The sequence below is a fragment of the Panthera leo genome, chromosome B3, assembly GCF_018350215.1.
Source record: "Panthera leo isolate Ple1 chromosome B3, P.leo_Ple1_pat1.1, whole genome shotgun sequence".
Taxonomy (NCBI): Eukaryota; Metazoa; Chordata; class Mammalia; order Carnivora; family Felidae; genus Panthera; species Panthera leo.
The window spans coordinates 113,785,859-113,809,039 of NC_056684.1; the positions used below are offsets into that span (position 1 = coordinate 113,785,859).

At 42.1% G+C, this 23,181-nt stretch overlaps 1 protein-coding gene across 1 annotated transcript in view; it reads left to right on the forward strand.

Moving 5' to 3' along the window:
• Positions 1–22,645, forward strand: part of RAD51B (RAD51 paralog B) — a 640,959-nt gene extending 618,314 nt beyond the window's left edge. The window contains exon 11 of the mRNA XM_042943592.1: positions 22,436–22,645. Coding sequence (XP_042799526.1) covers positions 22,436–22,503 — 68 coding nt within the window. The 3' untranslated portion in view covers positions 22,504–22,645. The remainder of the gene's footprint in view (positions 1–22,435) is intronic.
• Positions 22,646–23,181: the final 536 nt, after the last annotated feature.

Genomic DNA, 23,181 nt, shown 5'->3' on the forward strand with positions numbered 1-23,181 from the left:
ACACCCACACACATACACACTCCAATTAGCATCCAAACAAAGACAGCCAACACTAAGAAAAACAAAATTAACATTTGTTAGATGTTAGTTTGTACAAAAGAAATTAAAAGAACAATCTGGCAAAGACTCTAAGTGTATTTAAATAAAGAGGAATAACACCTATTTTTAAAAGGAAATTGTGAAATAAAGCAGGCATAAATGAAATAAGAATTGGTAAACATGAAAAAGAGCCAGTTAGAAAGGTAAAATCTGTAGATAGGATAAACTCTAGATAAGACATAGTTGAAGAGGGATCAGTGAATGGGAAGGTAGTATGGAAGAAGTCACTCAAAATGCAGCCCAGAGTCAAAGTTAAGAGAGTGGAAGGCAGATCGAAAAGTTCCAATTTATGTCTATTAAGAGTTCTGCAAGAAAGCATTGAGGGAATAGTAAAGAATCCACAGTTGGAAAGATTTTAATTGAAAAAAGCACTTTGAATACTGAGTAGGATAAATAAAAGTAAATCCACATTTAAAACTTTGTAGTGAAACTATAGAACTTCAAGGATAAAAAAAGACAATATTGGAAGTTACCAGAAAGGAAAGAGAGGTTACTTACACAGAAATAACGTTTGCATTGATAATAGACATCTCAGTAGCAACAAGATATTCCAGAAGACAGTGGTGGGGTATCTTCAAAGATCTGAGGAGGAAAAAAAAGAACTGTTAATCTAAAGTTTTATATTTAGTTGAACTAGCCTTAAAAGAGTTACAAATAAAAGAATTTTTAGAAATAAAAAGGAATGAAGTTTGTCAGTCTTGGATCTTCACTAAAAGTACCATTAAAGGATGTATTATAACAAGGAAAAAAAAAAAACTGAGTAAACTATCTGAATCATGAAACTATAGTGGGCATAGAAATAAATTGATTAAACTGCACTTCAACTGATTATAAAAATAACTAAATCTGGAGTTTAAAATAAAGTTTAAGTCAAAATATTGAGGCAATCTGATGGGAGAGGGAGTGTTAATTAGACAGTTAAAATGTGCTAACACTCCTTCCTGGTCAAGAGGATAAGATATGAAAAATCTTTATTCCTTGAAATATTCACAATTAAATGTGTATGATAAAACTTTAGGGTGATCATGAGCTGAAAAGAACTTCAATCTGTAGCTTCCAAATCAACAAAGAGAAAAATATAGAACACCTTATCAATCTAACAGTAGGCAAGAAAAAATAAAGAAATGAAGAAGCAAAGAAGATAAATAGAAAAGCCTAAGTAAAATGGAAGAAGTAAGTAAAAAATAACAGTAACTACAATAAGTGGATTAAATGTACCTACTAAAAACCAGAGATTATCAGATTAGAATTTTTTAAAGTATCCTGCTTTGACTATTTTCAAAGCACATACCTAGGCCAATCCACACAGAACTTTAGGAATAAAGAGATGGCAAAAGCAATACTAGGAAATACCCAAAGAAAGGTGGTGTCAGAGTATAAATAGCAGTCAAATAGAATTTAGAGCAATATATATTAATACGGATAAAGAGAAAAACATTATTATAAAGGAACCCTCCATCAAGAAGACATAACAATCATGAATCTGTATGCCTCTAAAAACACAATCTTGAAACCTTGAAATATATAAAAATAAAAACTGAGAGAAATACAAATGTACAATTATGGTAGGAGATTTAAACTCATTTTTCCAAAGGCACTTATTAAGAACTTAAAAGATATGACCACAAACTATTATACACTTTACTCAAAATTCAACAATAAAAGACACATATTCTTTCCTAAGAACACATTGAACATTTACATAAATTGACATTACAGGCCACAAAAGGGGTCTCAATGAATTTTTAAGAATTGATACCATATAGACATATTCTCTGGCCACAGTGAAACTAAGAAAAACTAATCTCATAAGTAATTTGTATTTAAAAAAGAAAAAAAAATGTAGCTATATATCAAAGCTTGAAGACATAGCCAAAGTACTTAAGAGAGAAACTCACAATCTTAAAATTCACTAAAGAAAATTAGGTGGATGCACCTGGGTGGCTCAGTGGGTTGAGTGTCCCACTTCCACTCAGGTCTTGATCTCACAGTTGATGAGATCTGTGGGTTCTGTGCTGACAGCTCAGAGCCTGGAGCCTGTTTCAGATTCTGTGTGTCTCTCTCTCTGCCCCTCCCCTGCTTGGGCTGTCTCTTGCTTGCTGGCTCACTCTCTTTCTCTCAAAAATAAGTAAACATTAAATAAATAAGTAGGTAAACATTAAGTAAGTAAGTAAGTAAATAAATAAATAATTTTTTAATTAAAAAAATAAAATTAAGTGAATATGAGGAGTTAAGTGTTTAAATCTAGAACCAAGAAAAATAACAGATTAAGTCCAAAAAAAGCAGATAACAGAATAATAAAGATCAGAACTTCATGGACAACAAACAAAGAAACAACAATAACAAAACTTGGAATCAACAAATCCAGAAGTTATTATTGAACTGACTGGTAAAATACAAAAAATTCTTCAAGACTGCTCAAGAGGGGCACCTGGGTGGCTCAGTCAGTTGACCCTCTGACTTCAGCTCAGGTCACCTCATGGTTTGTGAGTTCAAGTCCCACGTGGGGCTGACTGCTGTCAGGTTGTCAGTGCAAAGCCTGCTTCAGCCTCTGTCCACTCTGTCTGCCCCTCCCCCACTTGCACTCTCCCCAAAATAAATAAATGTTAAAAAAAAAAGACTGCTCAAGAAACAAACAAAAAAAAAACCCAGTAAGTAGTAATATTAAGGAAAAAAAGAGACAATGACTCATAACTACAGATAAAGTTGGGATGAAGAAAATCATCATAAACTAACATGAACAACTTTATGAACAACTCTATGAATAACTTAACGTCAATGGATGAAATTGATAATTTTTCAAAACTGAATCAAGGATGATTAATCGGAAACTTTAAATCAACCAATAGCCCATGAAGGAACTGAATCACTATCCAAAATCTTCCATTCAAATGATGTTGGGCCTAGGTGGTCTTACAGGAATGTTTTACCAACCCATCAAGGAACAGCTAACCTCTGTGTTATACAAACTGCTTTTGAGTGTAGAAAAAGAAGGAAAACTACTCAATTTATGAGGCTGGTATAAACTTGATATAAAACCCAAGACTATACAATGATAGACTAGTTGTTACAAACATAGATGAAAAATTCCTAAATAAAATATTACCAGAGATGATGATGGGTGTGTGCATGTATTTAAAAACAAAAAACAAAAAACAAAAAACAAAAACCTTCTGGAGGAATTTATCTAAGAAATGCAAGGATGACCCAACATCAGATGATGCTAATATAATATACCACTTACAACAGATTAAAATAATAAAGGTTTATGATTCTCTTATAGATGCAGAAAAGTCATTTGATAGAATCCAAAGTTCTTCATTATATAAACTCAGCAAACTAAGAATAGGAGTGAACTTCTTTCATTTCATAAGGAATGTATACAATAACAAATACCTTTGTAAACATTACACTCAAAGGTAAAACGTTAGCTGTATTCTTATTAAAATCAGGGGGGGAAAAAGGATATGATAATACCTATTATCAGCCCATCAGTGCAATGAGGAAAGACAGTAAAATTAAAGAATTAGAAAGAGAAAAGACAAGCCATCTTCCTTTAAAGACAGTAAGATTGTTTAAAGAAAATCCATACTGTAGGAAAATGGTTAGAAATAAAAAGGGAGTTCAGAGAGTTTGCTGAATATAACATCAATATAGAAATTGCCAGAGGATGAGGGGAAAGAAAGATGAATAGGCAGAGCACAGGATTTTTAAAGCAGTGAAACTATTCTGTATGATACTATAATGATGCATATATGTTGTTATACATTTGTCCAAACCCATAGAATGCACAATGCCAAGAGTAAACTATGGACTTGGGTAATGTGTGGATGTGGGCTCCTAAGTTGTAACAATGAACAGCACGGGTGGGGGATGTTGATAATGGGAGAGGTTGTGCATGTGTGGAGGCGGGGGACTCTGTCTGCACCTTCGGATCAATTTTGCTGTGAACCTAAAACTGCTCTAAAAAATAGTCTATTTTTTAAAATGGTCAACAGCGTTCCCTATATGCTACATAAAACCAATTCGAAGGGAGACAGAGAATAGGAAGGTAGCTGGAGAAGAATGTGGTATCAAGGGAGGATTTTTTTTAAGTTTATTTATTTTGAGAGAGAGAGCGAGAGAGCAGGGGAGGGACAGAGAGAGAGGGAGAGAGAGAATCCCAAGCACACTCCACTCTGTCAGGGCAGAGCCTGACATGGGGCTCAAACTCACAAACAATGAGATCTTGACCTGAGCTGAAATCAAGAGTCAGACATGTAGCCGGCTAAGTCACCCGGGCACCCCTCAAGAGAGGATTTTGAAAGATGAAAGCTAGCTGGGCATTTTGTTGCTGATGCTGATAGAGTGATTCAGTAGAGTAGAAGAAGCTGATTGTGCAGAAGAGGGATGGGGCTGACCTCAGAAACAAAGTCCCCGAGACATACAGAGAAGGTGGAATCCAAAACACAAGTAGAGGGGTTTGGCTTTAATAGGAAGAGGGACACTTCTGTTGTGATGGGAGTGAAAACAGATACTATACCAGTACTTTTGCAGCTGTCGTGATGGGGAAATGAGAGCGTTTCGGTCTGATTATTTCTGTTTCTCAATGAGACGTGATTTGATATCATCAGCTGAAAGGGGGTGATGGTTAGAGGTTTGAGGGGGAGAAGAGACACAAATAGTGATCTTGTGAAATGAACTTGCTAGAGAAATAATGCAGGACTTCTGGACAATATTGAGTACTCATTTGAGAACGGCAGTAGTCATGGATTTAAAGTGTGATCATTCAACTCGAGGTGTTATTTTCTCTATTCATCTTCAATTGCCTCAGAGCTATTACGGCCTAAGCCAATAGTTGGGTTTGACCAGCTTGGGGTTGTACTAGGCAAGTTTGGCCTAGATAGAACAAAACAGAGCAAAACAAAACAAAACAAAAATAAACATGCAGGTGAGCTTACTTGATAGGAGGAGGCACACTAGAGAAAGTTGGCTGGAAAGATAAAACTGGTGGTTGGATCATATGACAATTAAAATCTAGACTTGAAAGGGGTGATGACAAGGTCTAGGCTATGACCATTTAAAAGTATCTTAGGAAGGTGAAACAACAGATCATTGGAAGTGAGGAGGTCAAGGAACTCAGAAACCATGTTAAAGTCACCAAGGATGATGACAGAAACAGGGCTGAATTGGAGGAGGGTGAGCCAGGTTCTCTAGTGCTAAATAAATAAATGAGCAATGGAGAGGTTATTGATGACAGAAAAAAAAAAATGGAGATAGGTTATATGGTCTGAAGAAATGAGTACCCCAAGAGCTGTGGGTTTTATAGGATAATGAGGAGAAAAGGCATAGAAGTAGCAAAGGGAAGCAAGGAAGCTAACTTCCCCATTGTCAGCCTCTGGGATATGTGGACAATGAGAAAAAAAAGCAGACCCCACTTTTGAGTGCAATGGGGAAAATCATATATTAGGGCCAACCAGGTTTCAGTGAAGACACCAAGATGAACAGAATGTTTAAAGAAGAGGATAAGGATTTAAAGGAGTTCCAGAAAGTTTGGGGGAGATGGTGGATATTGAGTCAGATAATAATAATTGGGTCAGATATTAATAACAGCACCGGCATTGTTTATTGTCTCTTCCCCACCTCCTCCCCCACTAGCATGTAAACTCCATGAGGGTAGGCATCTTTGTCTATTTTGTTCACAGATATATCTCAAGGACTAGAAAAGTGCCTGGAAATTCTAGATGCTCAGTAAATATATGTGGGTTTTTTTTTTAAAGTTTATTATTTATTTTTGAGAGAAAGAGTGAGCACAAGCGGGGGAGGGGTAGAGAGAGAGACAGAATCTGAAGCAGGCTCCTGGCTTGGAGCTGTCAGCACAGAGATGTATGTGGGGCTGAAACGAAAGAACCTCGAGATCATGACCTGAGCTGAAGCTGGAGGCTTAACCGACTGAGCCACCCAGACGCCCCATTGTTGAATAAATAACAGTAGCCAATATTTACTGAACACTAATGTGCCAGGATGCTGCTAAGTGTTTTATATGTATTATTATTACCGCCCCATTTTATAGATAGCAGCATTGAGGCACAGAGAAGCTAAATAATTCGCCTTAGGCCATGGAACTAGCAAGTGATAGACTTGAAGTTCAAACGCACTCGAGTTGTAGGTTGGCTCTGGAGCCCCTATATGCTGAACCTCCAGATTACCCCATCTCCTTATGGTTGGTGAACACACAGAGCAATGTCAAGCTAAGAACCCAGGTGATGGTAAATGACCAAAGAGCAATGAGGTTAAATATTAAATGATAACTATTATTACTGATTTCAAAAGCTAGTCTCAAAACTAGTAGTATAGGGCATTTGCTGCCCCTAATGTCACATACTCTTGGTCATCTCTCACTGTGAACCAGTCGCTTTCTGCTCTCAGTTTCCAGTTCTTTCCTCCATATCTTTACCCACTGTGTATCTCCCTTATTTGTTATTTTTAGTTTCCCCTGGCAAACCCTCAGCCTTTTCCACGAACTTTTTTCAAGGACAGTCAGGCACATTGGAACCTAATCTCTGAGCATGTGATATTGACACATCGATCTTACTGCAGGCCTTAGGATCACCAGGCTGACTCACTGTCATACTGATTCCAGCTACCTACTCATTCTGGAAGCACCCTTTGAAGTGCTGAGATTCTGCTGGCCATTTTATGAACAGCGCACACTATAAAGTAAAAAACGAAATGAACATTCCAACACTTCAGGAAAACCAAGAAAGAAAATGAGTATGTGTAGCTGGGTAACTGGATAGAAGAAACTCGGGATAGTGCCACTGTTTCTGCATTAGGGCCCCTGCATCATATCCCACAGTGAGACATATGCTCCCTGGGGTCAGGGCACATGGAAGGTCTCCATAAGCACTTGGTAAATCAGACTGAAGGTTAGTACCCACAGTGCACTGGTGCTATTTTACCCATTAAAGTTCTTTAGCTGTGTGAAACGGAAGCACCTCTGGCTTACATAAACAAAAGAGAGTTTAGAAGAAGGATATAGGGAGCCTATAGGATTCAGGACAGACTGGGGAACCAGTCTCAGAAATGGGCAAGAAGCAATCAAGCTCCAGAAGCCACGAAGTAAGAATCTCAGTGAGAGTTCCAAAAGTCTGGTCAAGATACTCAAGTTGGATACGATGACTTTCCTAATGTTTCTGTTCTCTTTGTGCCTCTGCTCAAAACCCACATTCCATGGGGGAACATCTGATTGGCCTAACTTGGGTCACAAACCTCCTATCCAGCTCTGTCCACAGACCCGTCCTAAGGGGAAGAGATTATCTCCCAAAAGGAAAACAGGGTGGTGTTAATAAGAGGAAATGGGTGTGAGGCATTCTAACACAACAAATGCTCACAATTCCTAGCTCTTCCATGGATGTTTAGGAAGACACATAACCTTAGCTACTCTCTGCTGTATTTTCAGAGTCTGTCTTGACTTGTTCTGAAGAGAAAGATATCTTTTAAAACCAAACCAGGCATGCTTTAACATTATTATCAGTATCAAACAATATTTATTTGGAAGGAACTCTTTAATTTACTGTCACATGAATATTTCCTGGTATACCAAGTTGCCTTGTGTACAACTTGTCTCCCTCTGTGGTTTGAAGTTCTTTTTTCTTATCATTAAAAATAAAATTCTTGACTTCTTAATGATTTAAATTGTTATGGAAATTTTAATTATTTTCTTCCTTTTTTTATTTTGCCACTTTCCCCATTGGTTTTCTTTCATTAAAAACTGGGACCCACGGGCACTTGGGTGGCTCAGTCATTTAGGTGTCCAACTTTGGCTCAGGTCACTGTCTCATGGTTTGCCAGTCTGAGCCCTGTGCTGACAGCTCAGAGCCTGGAGCCTGCTTCAGATTCTGTGTCTCCCTCTCTCTCTGCCACTATGATAATGGCTATCACAATAACAGCACATGTGTCCCTAAAGAGAGATCTTGCTCTAATATGGATTAAACGGGGTTGCTATGTTTTTGGAAAGGAGTCATAAATCACTGCAAATCTATTTTGTTTTTGTCTTGTTTATCTCTGCAATATCCTTTAAGATCAGCATGATGGGACACCCATCTTGAGGGATTGTTGGAAAAGAGAGAAGACTCTCAATGAAAAGTACTATCATTTCAGTTCTTCTAGACTTAGCCCACATCTTGGCATGAAATATGTTTTTAATGAGATCGTTTGAGTGAGACCTTTCAGATATGTTCTGTTTGATAAAATTTGTGTCTATTGCAGCTACTATTTTCTTAATCTGTAAAAAAAAAAATTCTATTTAATTATCACTTGTATTTTCACTGAATAATCTCATTTTATTTCCCAAGTGAGCTGATTGCAAGAGTTATTTTGTCCCCATTTGATTCATGTAGAAACTGATTCATCAAAAGATTATGATCTACTCAAGGTCACATAGCTAGTTAATCATAAAATCAGGCCAAGAATCGGGATGTCTTCACTTCTGGGCATATAATTATTTAAGTGAGGGATCTAGAATTGATGCCAGGGGTGCCTGGGTGGCTCAGTCAGTTAAACCTCCAACTCTTGATTTTAGGTCAGGTCATGATCTCACAGTTTCATAAGTTCAAGCCCCACATTGGGTTCATCACTTATGGTGCGGAGCCTGCTTGGGATTCTCTCTCTCTCTCCTCCCTCTCTCTGCCTGCCCCCGCCCCTTCACACACACACTCTCTCTCTCTCAAAATAAATAAATAAATGTTAAAAAAAAAAATAAAATAAAGAAAATGGATGCCGGTACTTCACCTGGGGCCTTAGACCCCGCTCTTTCAAGGGCCTTACTCTGGCCACAGAGATGTGACCGCTCAGATGTTCCTCCTCCTCCTAGACCACACCCTGGATCCCAGAAGTCTGGAGTTCACTGTCACATCTCCCCAAGCTCATTTGGGTCTGCCATCCCAAGGGCAGACTGTGCCTTTGATGGAGGCACCACTAAGCCAGAGTGGCAGCCAAGGGGCAGCCATTTGGGGTGTAAGGGGATAGCCAGAGCTTGGGCTTATGGGCTGGAGTGTCCACATGAGTGTCCAAGACCCTAGTAATGCAGGATGGAGATGGGGGTGGGAAAGAAGGACTGGGAGCCAAAAGCCAGCTCTCCCATGTTGCTCAATTTCTGTGAGGATATCCACAGGGTCCCAGAATTCTGAATTCACACCTGGCTACCAGGGCCTTAGGAAAGCATATTTTTTCTCTGTAGGCAGACAGAGCATATTTTGTTTCACAGTTAGTGAGCTTGATTTATACCTTTTCAATATTTAGACATCTGATACGTGGCCTCCATTTGTACCCTTGCCCCAGGCCCTGCAAATGTGAGTAGTGGGCTTATAGTATGCCAACATATTTTGTTTGGCTAGAAATGCTGTGTTTGGGGACTTTTTTTTTTTTTTTTTTTTTTTTTACATCTTGAATTAGTTTCCAACATTAACATTTGGGAGATTTCATATAAGAATAGAGGTTTAAGGTTTCTCTTTTGAACAAAACACAGAAAATCATGTCATTCCAGGCCCGCCTACCTATATGGCAGAAAGGGGCCAGAGCCTGTGTAGCAACTGCCTGCTCTAGATGGGGCAGAGCTCTTGGCATTTGCTACAGTTCCCACCTACCTCCCTTCCATCAGCCTGGTGACCTCTCTGGCCCCTGGGGGCATTTGAGTTTGTCACCTCTGATTTAAGTCCTTCATTAGATATGTCTTTTCTACGGAAAGCCACCATGCTGACACATTTAATGCATTTTTGGCCTCTTCTCTCCAACTTCCCTCAGAGAGAACAGTTTTACTTTTTCATGAGCTAAGTGTAATTCCCTAAACTTCTGTATGGATAAATGCATATAATTTTGGCATCTTATTCCCTGACTTCTGAATCTTAGGGAATCGTTAAAACAACAACTAGGAATGTTAAGAGAGCAATCTCTCGGCAGGGATCCCCCTTTCAGCAAGCCCTGCGAACTGGAAACCAAACGGAATGGATTTTCTCACTTGGACCCTGGCGAGGGAGGGAGATTTCTGATAACTGACAAAGAGCTTTTGTTCAGGTTTGCGTCGGATAAATCAGCTTGCCCCATTTCGTGGCCCCTTACTTTTTCCAGGTTCGTCTTCCCTTTCTGCCCCAGAAGGGCCCCTGCCCTTCCTGTCCTGTGCACCAGGGCCACAGGCCTGGGTGCCTTCGGGTCTCCAGCACGCTGCCTCTCCTCCACCCCGCCTCTCAGTCTGGAAAACAGCTTTGCAAGTTAACCTCCAGGGGCATTCACTGGTTTTCCAGCGGGGTCCCCAGCCCCACAGGCTGCCAAAATAGGCTCTTTACACTCCATAGATGGGAGAGAAAAATCTGCTTGTTCGGTTGCAACTGTCAAGCAAAGGACGTGCTGAGCTCAGATAGAAATAGCAGCAGGGTCAGGGCAGGGCAAGGCCCCAGCATTTCATTAGCTCAGCCCGCTCAGGGTGATTAAATGCACACAGTGGCCCATGAATGGGGCCATGGAGGGCAGCCACACAGCGCAGCACAGAAAAATCATTCTTTGGCTGCTGTCAGCTGGCTGAATGGGACTTAATTATTGGGATAATGAGAACTGATTTTCATTGTTTTAATTTTGGGGAAGGGGTGAGAAAAGAAGGGACTTTTTCCCTCATCTGGGTGAAAGGATGCTAAACTATGGCCTCCACCAAGGCCCCACATCCTCCAGGCTGCTGTTGGCTAAGCCTCCCGGGTTTGCTGTTTTCTATGGATGCAGTAAGAAAGGGTGTTAGGCTTGTGTTCTGTGTCCGTGTTTCCTTTAGGCCCTGTAATCCTGGCAGGATGTGTCTTCCTAGGAGCATGTCTGTGCTGGCATCTGTCCCCAGCAGCTGTCTCAAACTAACAAGGACAGAGAGAATCCACCAGACAGATCTATCTGTTCCCAGCCCCTTCCAAGTGCTTCCAGGTCATGAGTGAATCCCATCTTGTTCCTTCTTTTGTTTTGTTTTAAATACAAGACCTAGTGAATTAAAACAATCTGCTCAGGTCAAACATAGACAAAGAATTCTGAGTTCCTAGCACTCATTTTGAAGCTCAAGATCTAGGTGCTGTGGAAATACATAAGGACACATCCCCCCTGCAAGAAAGTCAGCTGGGGAGACCCAGAACGATTAGAGAAACGCACAAGGGGGCCCTAACTGAAGGCAAAACTGGCTAACCAGAAGACGAAAGAGAGATTTGGAGTTTGCATTTTGGAGCAGTGAGGGAAGATTGATGAAGCCAATGGAAGCTTGTGAGGGCTCCAAGTTTGAGTACAATTTCAACCAGAGCAAAGAGTGGAACTGGACGGTGTGTTTGAGAGGAGGAAACAGACAGACGTTACTGGAATGAAGAATCCACGTGAGGAGTATGGCCAGATGGTGCAGAGCTGCGAAAGCCAGAGCGTGCATTTTTTCTTCCTAAGTCCATCTTTGTCCATAAAAAGTGCTTGTTGTCACTTTCATTTTGTTTTTACTCTTATCCCTGCCCCCTGCTCCCTCCTGCCCAGCACTTTAAAGAGAAAAGACAGAAAGGCAGAGGGCCTGCCCTTCTTCTTGGAGCGCAGAGAAGGAAACTCCCTTTGGTTTTTTTTTTTTTTCAGGGCTTTTAGGTTTAGGTTTAAGACCTTTGCCGGCTCCTTTTCAAGGACTGCCCAGGCCACCTCCTCCCACAGACCCTCACCCTTCCCAATTTAGTGTAGCCTCTTCTTTTCTTGCAGACTTTGAAAAGACCTGAGTTCAGTTCTTCAAATCTGGCAACTAGGTTCTTTGTACCAAGGAATAAATGGCTAAGGGGGACTGGCTCTGATAGGTTAATGGCCTACCTGGCCCCTTTCCCAGGAGAAATGCCATAGTCCTTCCCAGAAGCCACATCCTATATGCACAGCCTTGATAGAACATATCTTCCCGTCAGAATCAATTAATCATGCCTGTCAACACTGGGAATGGCCTCTCTGGCTGAAACAGTGGCTACGACCCTCATGCTTGAAGAATCCTTTGCCTTGGAAACCCATGTAGGTCAGAGGGGAAAGTGGAGTCCGGGTGGCATGCAGTATTTGTAGGGTATGTTTTCGCATCTCTGGAACCTATTCTTGTGCTTTTATGTCATCCAACTAACTTTGCTCATCACAAAGCTATATTGTCAGCGCAAACCTTTGTGGCCTTGCGTGGGCCTAATACCATTCATTTCAGAAAGAGAGAGCTAGAAGGGTGGAATTTGTAATAAAAGCTCTTAGTATTTATACATTTTGTCTGAGATCTTCAGGCACTTAAAAATGATTTGAAGTGGCCACTCTCCAACATGTCTTTTCTTTTCCAATCTGTTTTCCTCTTGGCAGCCTATAGCATCTTTCTCGAAAACATACCAAATCCTGACTCTTCCTTTACTGAGACCTCCATTGGTTCTCTATTGTCTACAGAAATAGTCCCCACACTTTTTTGATTGAACCCTCTAAAATTAAATGAATCTTGAATATGTACACCCAATGTTTATTTATTTTTACATTATACACATGTATTTCTTTACTAATACATCATGTATTATAAAACATATACACAATTAAATTTTAGAAGGCTGAAATAAAGTTGAAATAAGCAATAGCCTAAAATATCTTGCTAATCATGATGGCTTCATTGTACTGTCATTAGCCAGTACCACAAAACGTGATCAATGTGTCAGGCAAAGTTCATCATAAGTGATAGAGGATGTAAATCCATACGTCTGATAGTTCTCTTGGAATTTTCTAATTGAGGTTGGCTCTCTTTCTTGTTGTATCTGAACATTTGGTCATTCTTTTCAGCTAGAATATGACTGAAGACAGCTCATTCGAAGGGAAGTATAAATGCTACTCTTATTATTTACCTATGCTTATACTATCTTTGATCTGTTGTTTCTTTGCAGGAATATTTTTAGTCCCCTTGTCCATTTTGTATATATTAGGTTGAACTAGATAATATCCATAATTCATAACATATAAACTGTAGTGGCTTATATTTTGTTAAAAGCCTGGAGAAGAATGAGGACTGAGGACACCACTGTTGAGCTCTCTGTACTGTGCAATGCCTAATCTTACCATAGGATGCTTTATCTCATGAACCATCCATGACCAGTAGCCATAGCCATGGATGGAATGTCAACGTATATATTAAATGTTATAAAGCCGAATTTCTTATTTCTTAGATAAAAATAAAGTTAAAATTCTGATAATTTCTGCCTGAATCCTAATGGATTGTCTTGTGTAACTCTGGGGTGTGCATCCCATTTGGAAACCAAAGGTCTACAGGATTAATTTCAAACACAATAGCATTGATGGAAAGGGCCTTTCTCTGTCTAACCTCAGTCCATCTTCCCAGCCTCATCTCCCATTGTTCTCTGTCATGTACTATTGAGACTTTCCTTGCTTCTTAAACAGGAAATATACTTTCATAACTCCATTCCTTTGTACTTATTTTTATAGCCAACCAAATGCCTTTCTCCTGTTCTCTGCTTGGCTAAATCCTCCTCAACTTTGAGGACCCAAGTTAAATCTTTAAAAGACCTGATACCCTTAGACCAGAGGTCAGCAAATTTTTTCTATAAAAGGCCAGATAGAAAATATTTTAAGTTTTGCAGGCCATACTGTTTCTGTCACAGCTACTCAACTTTGCTATTGTAGTACAAAAGTAGCCATAGACAATACGTATGGAAACAAATGTGGCTGTGTTCCAACAAAACTGTCTTTATAAAAATAGGTGGTGGACTGCATTTGGCCCTAGAGCTGTAGTTTACCAACCCCTGCCCTCAAAAGCTTGTCCTACTTGTAGCTTTTTTCCCCATGATTGTCTGTTTTAAAAGCACATCTTCCTCAAAGGACTAAATCCCTTGCAAGTCAAAGACTTATTCCTATTCCCTAGAAGCTAGAAGTCTGAGACCTAGAAACCACCAGTAAAGGCATATTATTGATTATCAAGAATTATCATGATATTCTTGGTGGAAAAATGGAGAAAAATTGTTCCATTGGATACAAGATTGAATGGCTTACTTCTATGTCTTATCTTAAGTAAAAGATTATATAAAAATCCTAATTAATGAGATTAAAGGATTTGGCTTGCGTTAAAACTAGGCTTTCTATCAGGGCAATCAGTGTCCTGCTCACCTGACCACCCACGTTCATGTTCTTATCACATTGTTTTTGCCCACAGCTTCAACAGAATCTGGAGAATCACTATATTTTCAACCACACAGCCACTGGTAAGGCCAAAACCTCCGTGTATTTGTATGTTGTTTTATGGTTTACAAAACAAGTGTATAATTCCCATTTTGTAGATGAGGAAACTGGGGCATGTTAAATAACTTACCCAAAGAATGATATAGCTGGGACTTTGACCCTGGTGTTCTGATTCCAACCTAGACTCTTTCATTATACCAGGCAGCTCCTTAAGTAGTTACAACAAAATAGCACAGTGCAAAATTAGTTCAAAGAAGAAACTGATCCCATCTGAAATCCCAAAGAGAACTTGGGACATTGTATGTGAGAATTTCAATGGTAGTTTGTAGAGTTGGCCCAATAGAAATATAGACATCTTGCCAACTTTGCACAAGATACATAAATCTCACAATCAATTTAACTACCTTCATTTATCTTGGAAACACAAAAATTCAGACTATAACTTGGCTTGAATGAAGAGATTCACACCAAGCCTGCAATTCTGCTGCTCTTGTAAAGTGTTTCATGAACCCCAGTGTGAAGACCTTACTATTTTGTTTGACTGTGAAGGTAGTCTGTACATACTGGCCACTAGTGGAAGGTTAATACTGACTCAAAAGCAAGAGGACCACTGACTGAATCACCACCACTTACTATAGTCCTCTGCTCTGTATTCCTTGGAAACTTCTTGCCTCAGTTTGGGCTTGACCCAACCCACTTAGAGGGAGAGAGAGCAATTTTACAGCCCTGCATGGAATGACTCCAAGCCAATCGTATCTATTTCCAAATGATCTGACGCAGCAAGTGGATCATATTTCCTTTGGAGGCTTGGCTGAGGACAGTTGGGTTGGTGACATTGAGCCAGAGTGAATAAAATAAGGCTGTGAAGAAAAATCTGAAATGGTCTCTAAGGAGATAGGACTAATGAAATGCTCAGGTCAGGAGTGAGGTACTTTCTGGAGAGATTGACAAAAAAAAAAAAAAAAGAAAGGAGGACAAGGTGACCATGTGTGAAATTCAAACGAATCAACGGTGATTTGAGAAAGCCAGGCAGATTGGCACATGCCCAATACCTTTCTGAGAGCAGGCACTAAGCCTAAAATAATTCACAAAATCTACCTCTCATTTTTATTCTTACCTTTATTTAGATTTTTTTATTGAAAATTTTTATGGTTGGTTCCCTGTCCACTTTCTCCCTATCCTGCCAAATGTATTTGCCAAAGACCAACAGACCCCTATGTTCAATTATTCTGGCCTTAGGGGATAATGTTTAAGGAGTTCCAAGAACAGGATGTGGGAACAGCAGAGAAGTTAGGTTTCATTTAAGGTCCTTGGAAAGAAGCAAGTACCCTACGTTGCTAAGATAGAAATGGAGCTAGTTCTTAACAGATCCTGTGAAAGGATAAGCTGAGCCCTAGAACTAACTCTCAATCAGGGGAGTTTCTGTTCTCATGGATACAGGCAGATCTTCTGAGTGCCATGGGCATGCATTTGCTTCATTGTTCCCTGCTTTGATTGTGCAAAAATATTTTCAAAGCAAAGGCATAGTGACAAAGTTGGGCTCTTTGAGGCTGTTCCTTGAGCAAGAGGAAGAGTGTACCTTTGGCTGTCCACTTGGCAATGATATCTTCATACTACTTCTTTCCACCCAACTATTTTGGCCACTGGAGTTGTTTTAGCAGAAAACAGTCTAAAAAGGACACCAATCACTTCCCTTTTCTTCATGTTCTTCATATCAACTCACCTGGCATGTTTCAGGCATCTGCTGTGTGCCAGGCCTTTTTTTCAGAATGGAGCAAGATTGTCCTTGCCCTCTTGCCTTAACAGTCTACCTGGAGAGACCATCAAGTAGTCGAGGTACCTGGGGCAGAAATAGTCTGAGAAACACGATGGAGACTCAGGGGAAGGAGCCCTTGTAAAGCAGCTTCACCAAAGAGTGGACGTGAGAAAGGGGAGAGGGCATGACTATAAAGGGAACTCTGTCCATCACTCATTCTTCCACACATTGATTCCCCATTTATTACCTGCTTATTATCTGCCAGGAACAAGGGGCTGGGAATTCAAAGATGAATAGGACACGAGGCATGGGTTAGAGGGGAGGGGGGATAAAAGTGGAGCTGAAAAACAGATTGGGCCAGATTGGCAAGGGCCTTGCGTGCCACGCTGAGTCTGAACCTTGTTCTGTACACAATGAGGAGCCTTTGAAGGTCTTTGTGTGGGTGGTGGCACAGATTTCCACCCCACCCCATTATTTCCAACCTCAGGCCCTGATTTGTTTGTCTCATAGCACTTACTACAATTTAGAAGTATTTTATTCACTTGTCTGGTTTCTGCTTGTTTCCTGTCTGGCTCCCCAACTGGGACGTGTGTCCCATGAGGACAGAGATCCTACTGGTCATACTTACCGTTGTCTGCCCGGTCCTGGGCACAATTTACCAAATATCAGAAATATTTACCAAATCAGATCTGTATTCAGAGGATTGTCTCCTATTTGTAGAGTGGAGGGCATCTGAGGCTGGGTGATCCTGTAAGGATTGTAGTGACAAAGAGATGCTGGGAACCTAATCTGAGGCACTGATGGCATAGATGGAAGGGGGAAAGATTTAAAGGACTCATCAGAGTTAACACTGACAGACCTGGATGAGGGAGAGGGAAGGGTCAGAGGGACCTCTAAGGTTTCCATTGGGATGTCTGAGTGGCTGGTGATACCATTGAGAGAGAAAGGAGAGGGGAGGAACCCGAGGAGGGGCTTGTCATGGGAAGCAGGAGGGCGTAGATAATGAGATCAGTTTTGGACATGTGCGATTTGAGACAACTGTAGAATGTCCAACTGGAGATGTTCAGCAGTCAGAAATATATGTGAGCAATTCAGGAGATGGCTGGGGCTGAGGTCACAGGTTTTTGGTAATAAATGAAGCCAGCAGAGAGTAAGGTCGCTCAAGGAGAACAGAGTTCGAAGAGACAACAGAAGTCCAAACCTGGAGGAAACACAATTTAATGGGAGAATACGAAAAAGAAGCCATGGGAAAGACAGAAGGGGAGGTCCAAGAAGTAGGAGGAGAAGAGAGGGGGACTTCTGGCCACTGTTGAGAAAGACCAGCCCCATCTAGGTCAGAGCAATGAAAATGGGAGCTGCCATCCTGGGTGACTAATATTGCCCCTTCCTTACCATGTCAGTGGTAAAGGGAAGCTCTTAGAAATTCTGGGTCATTGAGAACAGAAACACATCTGTGCAGTTTACCAGGATTTTCACCATCTAAGAGACCCTGGGGGTGGGGCCAGATTTAGTCATGTGCTGAGTGGTGTGCCTATTTGAGAATGTTCTCAGCTTGGAAACATTTTTTGAGTGGGCAACCACAACTCAAACACTGGCAAACCCTTCCTCCTATCACCTCCTACCAAAAATGGCTCATAAGGACTAGGCAGTTGCTTAACAAATGGCCCCCACTGTGGGTCTGGGTTCAGGTTCCAGCAGGGTTATTGCAAATGGCAGCTGGTTCCAGATTTCTCAAGGAAGAGGCTTTCCTCTGGGAGCTGGTTCACATGTTAGTGCTGATCTTAACCTTCCCTCAATCCTAACCTCTTTTTCTTAGCATTCCCTGACACATCCAAAACTGTTTCTACAGACACCTCATTTTCCCTTCTTTCATGCCACCTATGTACTACTACCTTCTACTTCCTGCCCTCTAGCACAAACCAGTGATTTCCACACTTATTTTAGGCTCTGAAAATGTTGCAGAAATGAAATGAGAATGTAAAGAGAAGCCCAGGACACAAAACAGACCAAAGAGGATATGCTCTAGCTAAAGGGAAGAATGTAGGGGTCTAGCAATCCTGTCACTCAGAGTCCCAGCATTCCAGGGGATCTGCGGTGAGTCTCTGATGCAGGAGAATCCACACTGATCTGAAAGTCTGTGGGGCCTTAGCCCCATGTCTTCCCAGGTCTCTGTTGTATTTGGGTCTGGAGAGAGCGTCTGCAGGTCATGAGTCACTCTCTTTTCCTGGGCATTTTCCCTTCCAGGGAAAGAACAGGGCAGGCTGGTGCAGAGTGTTGGAACACCACTACACAGAACCTGCTCCCACCATTCCCACCTTGGTCTCTACCAGAGCTGCATGGCCCAGGTTCTTGGGCCTTCTCTATGAATGGAGTCATTTAATCTATTAATCTGTGGTCAACCCACAGATTCCCTGGAAAAGGCTGCTTGGGAAGAGGACTCACAGACATGGCTGTCCCACTGTAAGCAAGACCCCAGCGATCCTGTCTTTGAGAGGCAGAAGGAGGAAAAGGAGATTTGTAAAGTCAGCATCATGTCCTCAAATTCTCTCTCTCTGTCTCTCTCTTTGTCAATTGCTCTATCTCCCACCTTCTTTTGGGTTTGGTGCTGGGTGAATCCTGTCAGTCCCCCAGCCAGGGACCGCCTGTTCTCCCCTCTGGGGCACGCACCCTGCTGCCCAACCCAGCCCGGCCCAGCCCTGCTGCATACTTCCACTCAGATCGTGCGTCACAGCTATTCATCTTGTTTAGTGCTCGGCTTGGCTGCAGATGCTGTAAATATGGTAATTTTAGACTCCCTGATTGGAAAGCGTTGTGGGTCAGGGAGGAGAGCAATTTGGTTTACTCTTGGAGAGCTGGTTCCAAGCTGGCTCTGCCACTCTCTGTGCACCCCTCTTCACCAAGCTGTGGCCCCATCAGGGCTCCCCCTCTCTTTGTGTTCAGTCCCGATTTCTCTGAGCCTAGAGAGGAGTAGGATAGATTGGATGTATCTGGGCCCTTGGCCTGGAGAATTGCGGGTTAGCACTGAGAGCATGGAGGCTGAGGGGCCAGAGTGAGGCCAGTGACTCATGGGGTGGGGGTCCTGACCCTGGCAAGACAATGCCGAGGGCGGGCTGCCTGGAGATTAGACCCCCACCCAGGGCCGTGTGTTCGGGGGCACACTGAGGATGAAGTGGGGGCTGCCAGAGGCCCCTGACCCCTCCTGAGCTCTCTCCCTTTTCCGTTCTTTCCCTCCTGACCTCCCCCTGTGGGGGGCTGTCACTCCCAAGGGCCTTAGGCAGCAGCTCCCAGGGTTGTCAGCTAATCCCTCCTCCCATCCCTTCGGGGGCTTAAAGGCATAATTTGCATTTGATTACAGGACCCCTGAACTGGGTTGGAGATTCAAATCCCTAGGGCGAGACTTGAGGCTGACAATTTCCAGCACCTCAAATCAGTGGGAGCTGAGAGTCTTGAGCCCAGGGCCATGTCAGGTTCTGCAAAAGCCACTAGATATGCTTCCAGCTGTCTGTTCGCCCTCCTCAGCAGGACAATCCTAATTCCAAGGCTCTGAGTTGGACTTGGAAAGGTCTTGGTTTTTGTGTCTGTCTATAAGTCATAGAATGTTTGAACCCAGGAGCCTGCTCAGATTTCCTTAAGTCTAACCTGATGAGAAGTGATTTGTGCCAAATCACAGGGCCAGGTAACCACAGGATTGTTAGCTCACATCTGGTGCTTAGGCCAGGCGCTGGATATACTTGTAGAGAAGGCTCTAGAAGAAAGAAAAAAAAGTCTGCTAGGTATTTCTTTGTTACTGATTCCTGGGGGGACACCACGGCACAATCCTAGTGCTATCGCATGATGTTCGGTCACCTCCAGCGACAGGAAACTTGCCTCTATAAGTCAGTCTATGAAAACACTGGTCCGCTCTGTTGTGTCATAGTTCTTTACTGCTGCAAACTGTTTGTGCTAAAAATGCCTTGTAGCCAAACTGCACCGTTTTGGACTGATTTTGGTTATGGTTTAAAGAAGCTCAGGCATCAAGCATCCCCAACAAAATGATCTTACTGCTCTCCATCCTATAGAATAAATCAGAATCACAGCTAAAATAGTCTTCTCTAGAGAGGTATGGCTTGGTCTACTTTGAAAAAAAGATGGGCCTTGTGTTTAAACACCATTTTGCCTGTTGAAATGCAAATGGTTGGAGTACTTGGAAACCGTTTGTTTTTTAGTGGATTCACAAGTCCCCCCTGAAAAAAAAAGAAAAAAAAAACAACTGTTCTACAGAATTTACTAAGCACACTCTTCCTTCACATGCAGCATGGGATTTTATATCAGCCATCCCTGGTGGGTCAGAAGTCTGAAAGCTTTGCTGTACCAAATCCATCAACCCCAGCAGTGATCTGTTTTCTAGAGAGGCAAGGGTGGGAGGGTGGGGGTTGGTACAGGCTTTCTGGGGAGATTTGAAAATAACAACACATTGGTGAGGGAAGGAGTTGCTTCCAAAATTTTCAAAAATAGTTAAGGAGGAAGTATTTATAACCATGAGGACTGGCCAGTAGAGAACACTGACAAGCTGGTGGAGGGTGAGGAAAGAGAGGCAGGAGAGCATGGAGGTGGCTCAAGACAGGAGTTTAAAATTGTCTTTATAAAATTCCCGTTATCTCCCAGGCAATCATTTTTGACAGCATCCCCCACCACCCGCCAGACCTGGTAAAGAAACCTTCACAGGGCTCCCCACCCATCCCCTGGGTTCACGCGTGGCCTCGGCACAAGTCTGCTATCTCACCTCCACTTCCGTGCTATCCTGTGCTCCACCCCAGATTACTGGTCCCAGATTACTGGTCCTGCCTGTCACTTCTCTGCTTCTGCTCCCCTGCCAACAAATTAAATACTCTGCCAGGCTCTGGCCCGGTAGTCAGCACCCCCATGCCCTGGCTCCGGGGGACCTTCCCAGGCACATGCCTTATCCCTCATACGTATGAGGCCAAAGGAGCACACTTACCACCTGGCAGAGTGCTTAGAGAGTACCTGGCATGTGGTAAGCACTCAGTTCTTACTATGATTTTATAATCTGTCTTTTGCTTAGGCCACTTCTCCCCTCCCTCTCATTCTGGCTGGACTCCAATGCCCCCAGCCGCCACCACCTTCATAAGACGTACCTGCCTCTGGTCTCCTATAACAGTCTGATGTGAGCCACATTCATATACCTGATGCGCTTAACAATATTTATGTCCCAGGTTTATCTCTTTTTCCAGAAGGAAAACACGTCCAGGTCAAGGGCTTTCTCTCACACTTATTTATAAGCCCTCAGCACCTAGCACAGTGTAGTGTACACAGTAAGTTCTTATACTAGACTGTGATGGCCTTAACAATGATAATGGCTCTACTTTATTAAGCGTATGTGCAGGTTACTGGGGACTTCTCCCACCTGGATTCATCTTCATAACAAACCAGTGAGTGTTCCCATTAGTTCCATTTCATGGAGGACAGTAAGGTTCAGAGGATGTTCACTTGCCTGAAATCATCGTCTATGTAGTGAATGACAGAGCTGTGATTTGAACCTAGGTTGGTCCATTCTAGAACTTGAACTTGAACTTCTACAGGCTCCCTTATACTCTCACGAAGACAGGGACTGTGTCTTTCCCTAAGACAAGGTTGCAAATTGGCAACCAGAGGACCAAATCTGGCCCACAGATGTGTTTTGTTTGGCCCATACAGTGTTTTTTAAAAATCGGGAGATTTTACATCATCATCTACATTTCTGGCTCCACTGGAAAACCTGGGAGATCTGGTCACCCTGAATACTAGCATGACAAGGCTGAGAATCAGCCGTGCCCTCCTTTCTCTCTGGCCCTTCCAGGCATTGCCTGCCTCAACTTTTCAGTTCAGTGTTTCTCCCCCAGGGTGGTGGCATGAGACGAAGGTCCATTCTTGGTTACGTACGACTATCCCAGATAGTGTAGAATGTTTAGCAATCCTGGCCCTCACCCACTAAATCAGTAGCACTTTCCTCCAATCATCTGGATGATCCTAATCACCCCCAAATGTTTCCAAAGCCCCTGGTGTAAGGCACTTGCAGATCATCCCTTGTATCACCAGTGACGGCACACAGTAGGGCCTCAGGTAAATAGATTAAACAGACTTACAATGAAATATCCACACTGACTCCTTCCCCATATCAAAGGTTCCCATGAAAACAGAGGCAGAAAAACGGAGTAACCATAGCATTTAAAAAATAAATTATCTGAAGATAATTTAACACATTCCTCTAAACACCTGTCCAACAATGGGGAAAAAAATTAGTAATAACACATTTCCATTGAGGCATTTCCATTCTGCATGCCTCAGCTCCCGCTGTAATGTTAATTGGTTATGGTTTTCTTCTAGGCCTTACATGTAACGAGAGTTACTGTACAGCTGTCAACCAGACCCCACCCGGGAAAGGCTCCATTTAAAGGGAAAAGAACTGAATCACCCACAGCTTTTACAGAGAGGTGTTAATAATATTTTTGCTTTCCGTTCTAATTATAAAAATACTACGTGCTTACAGTAGACATTTCAGAATATAGCAAAATACTAGAAGTAAAAATCACTCATAATTTCATTGCCTGAAGATAATCATTGTTTATATTTTTGTATATTTCCCTCCAGTCTTTTTTTTTCCATATGCACGTGTAATTTGTGTTTATTGTTGCCAGTTTTATTTGGCTTTTAGCAAAATTGAGACATACCGTTTACAGCTTTCCTTGCCATCTCATGGCTGTACCCATTATCAGTTTAATCAATCCCCATTTGTTGGACATAGAGTTGCTTCTCAGTTTTTATAGTAAATAATATAGCAATCAGCTTCCTTGTTCCTAAGTTCTGATTATTTCTATAGAAACTGTGATAGAGCCATCAGCACAAGAAGAAATCATCCCCTCTACAGGAAGATGGTGTTGGCTCTGGATCTAGAGAAGATGGGTGGAGTAAAGGGGAGACTGAGGTCTGGTAAGGAATGCCCAGGCAGGGAGGAGCCCGTGTTATTGAACTTGAACCTCATCCTGCAGCTGCAGGCCGGCCATCTGCCCAGAGTGAGGGGAGGGGCCGTGGGGTTGGGGACTAGGATTCTAAGCTCTCACCGCAGGAAGCAA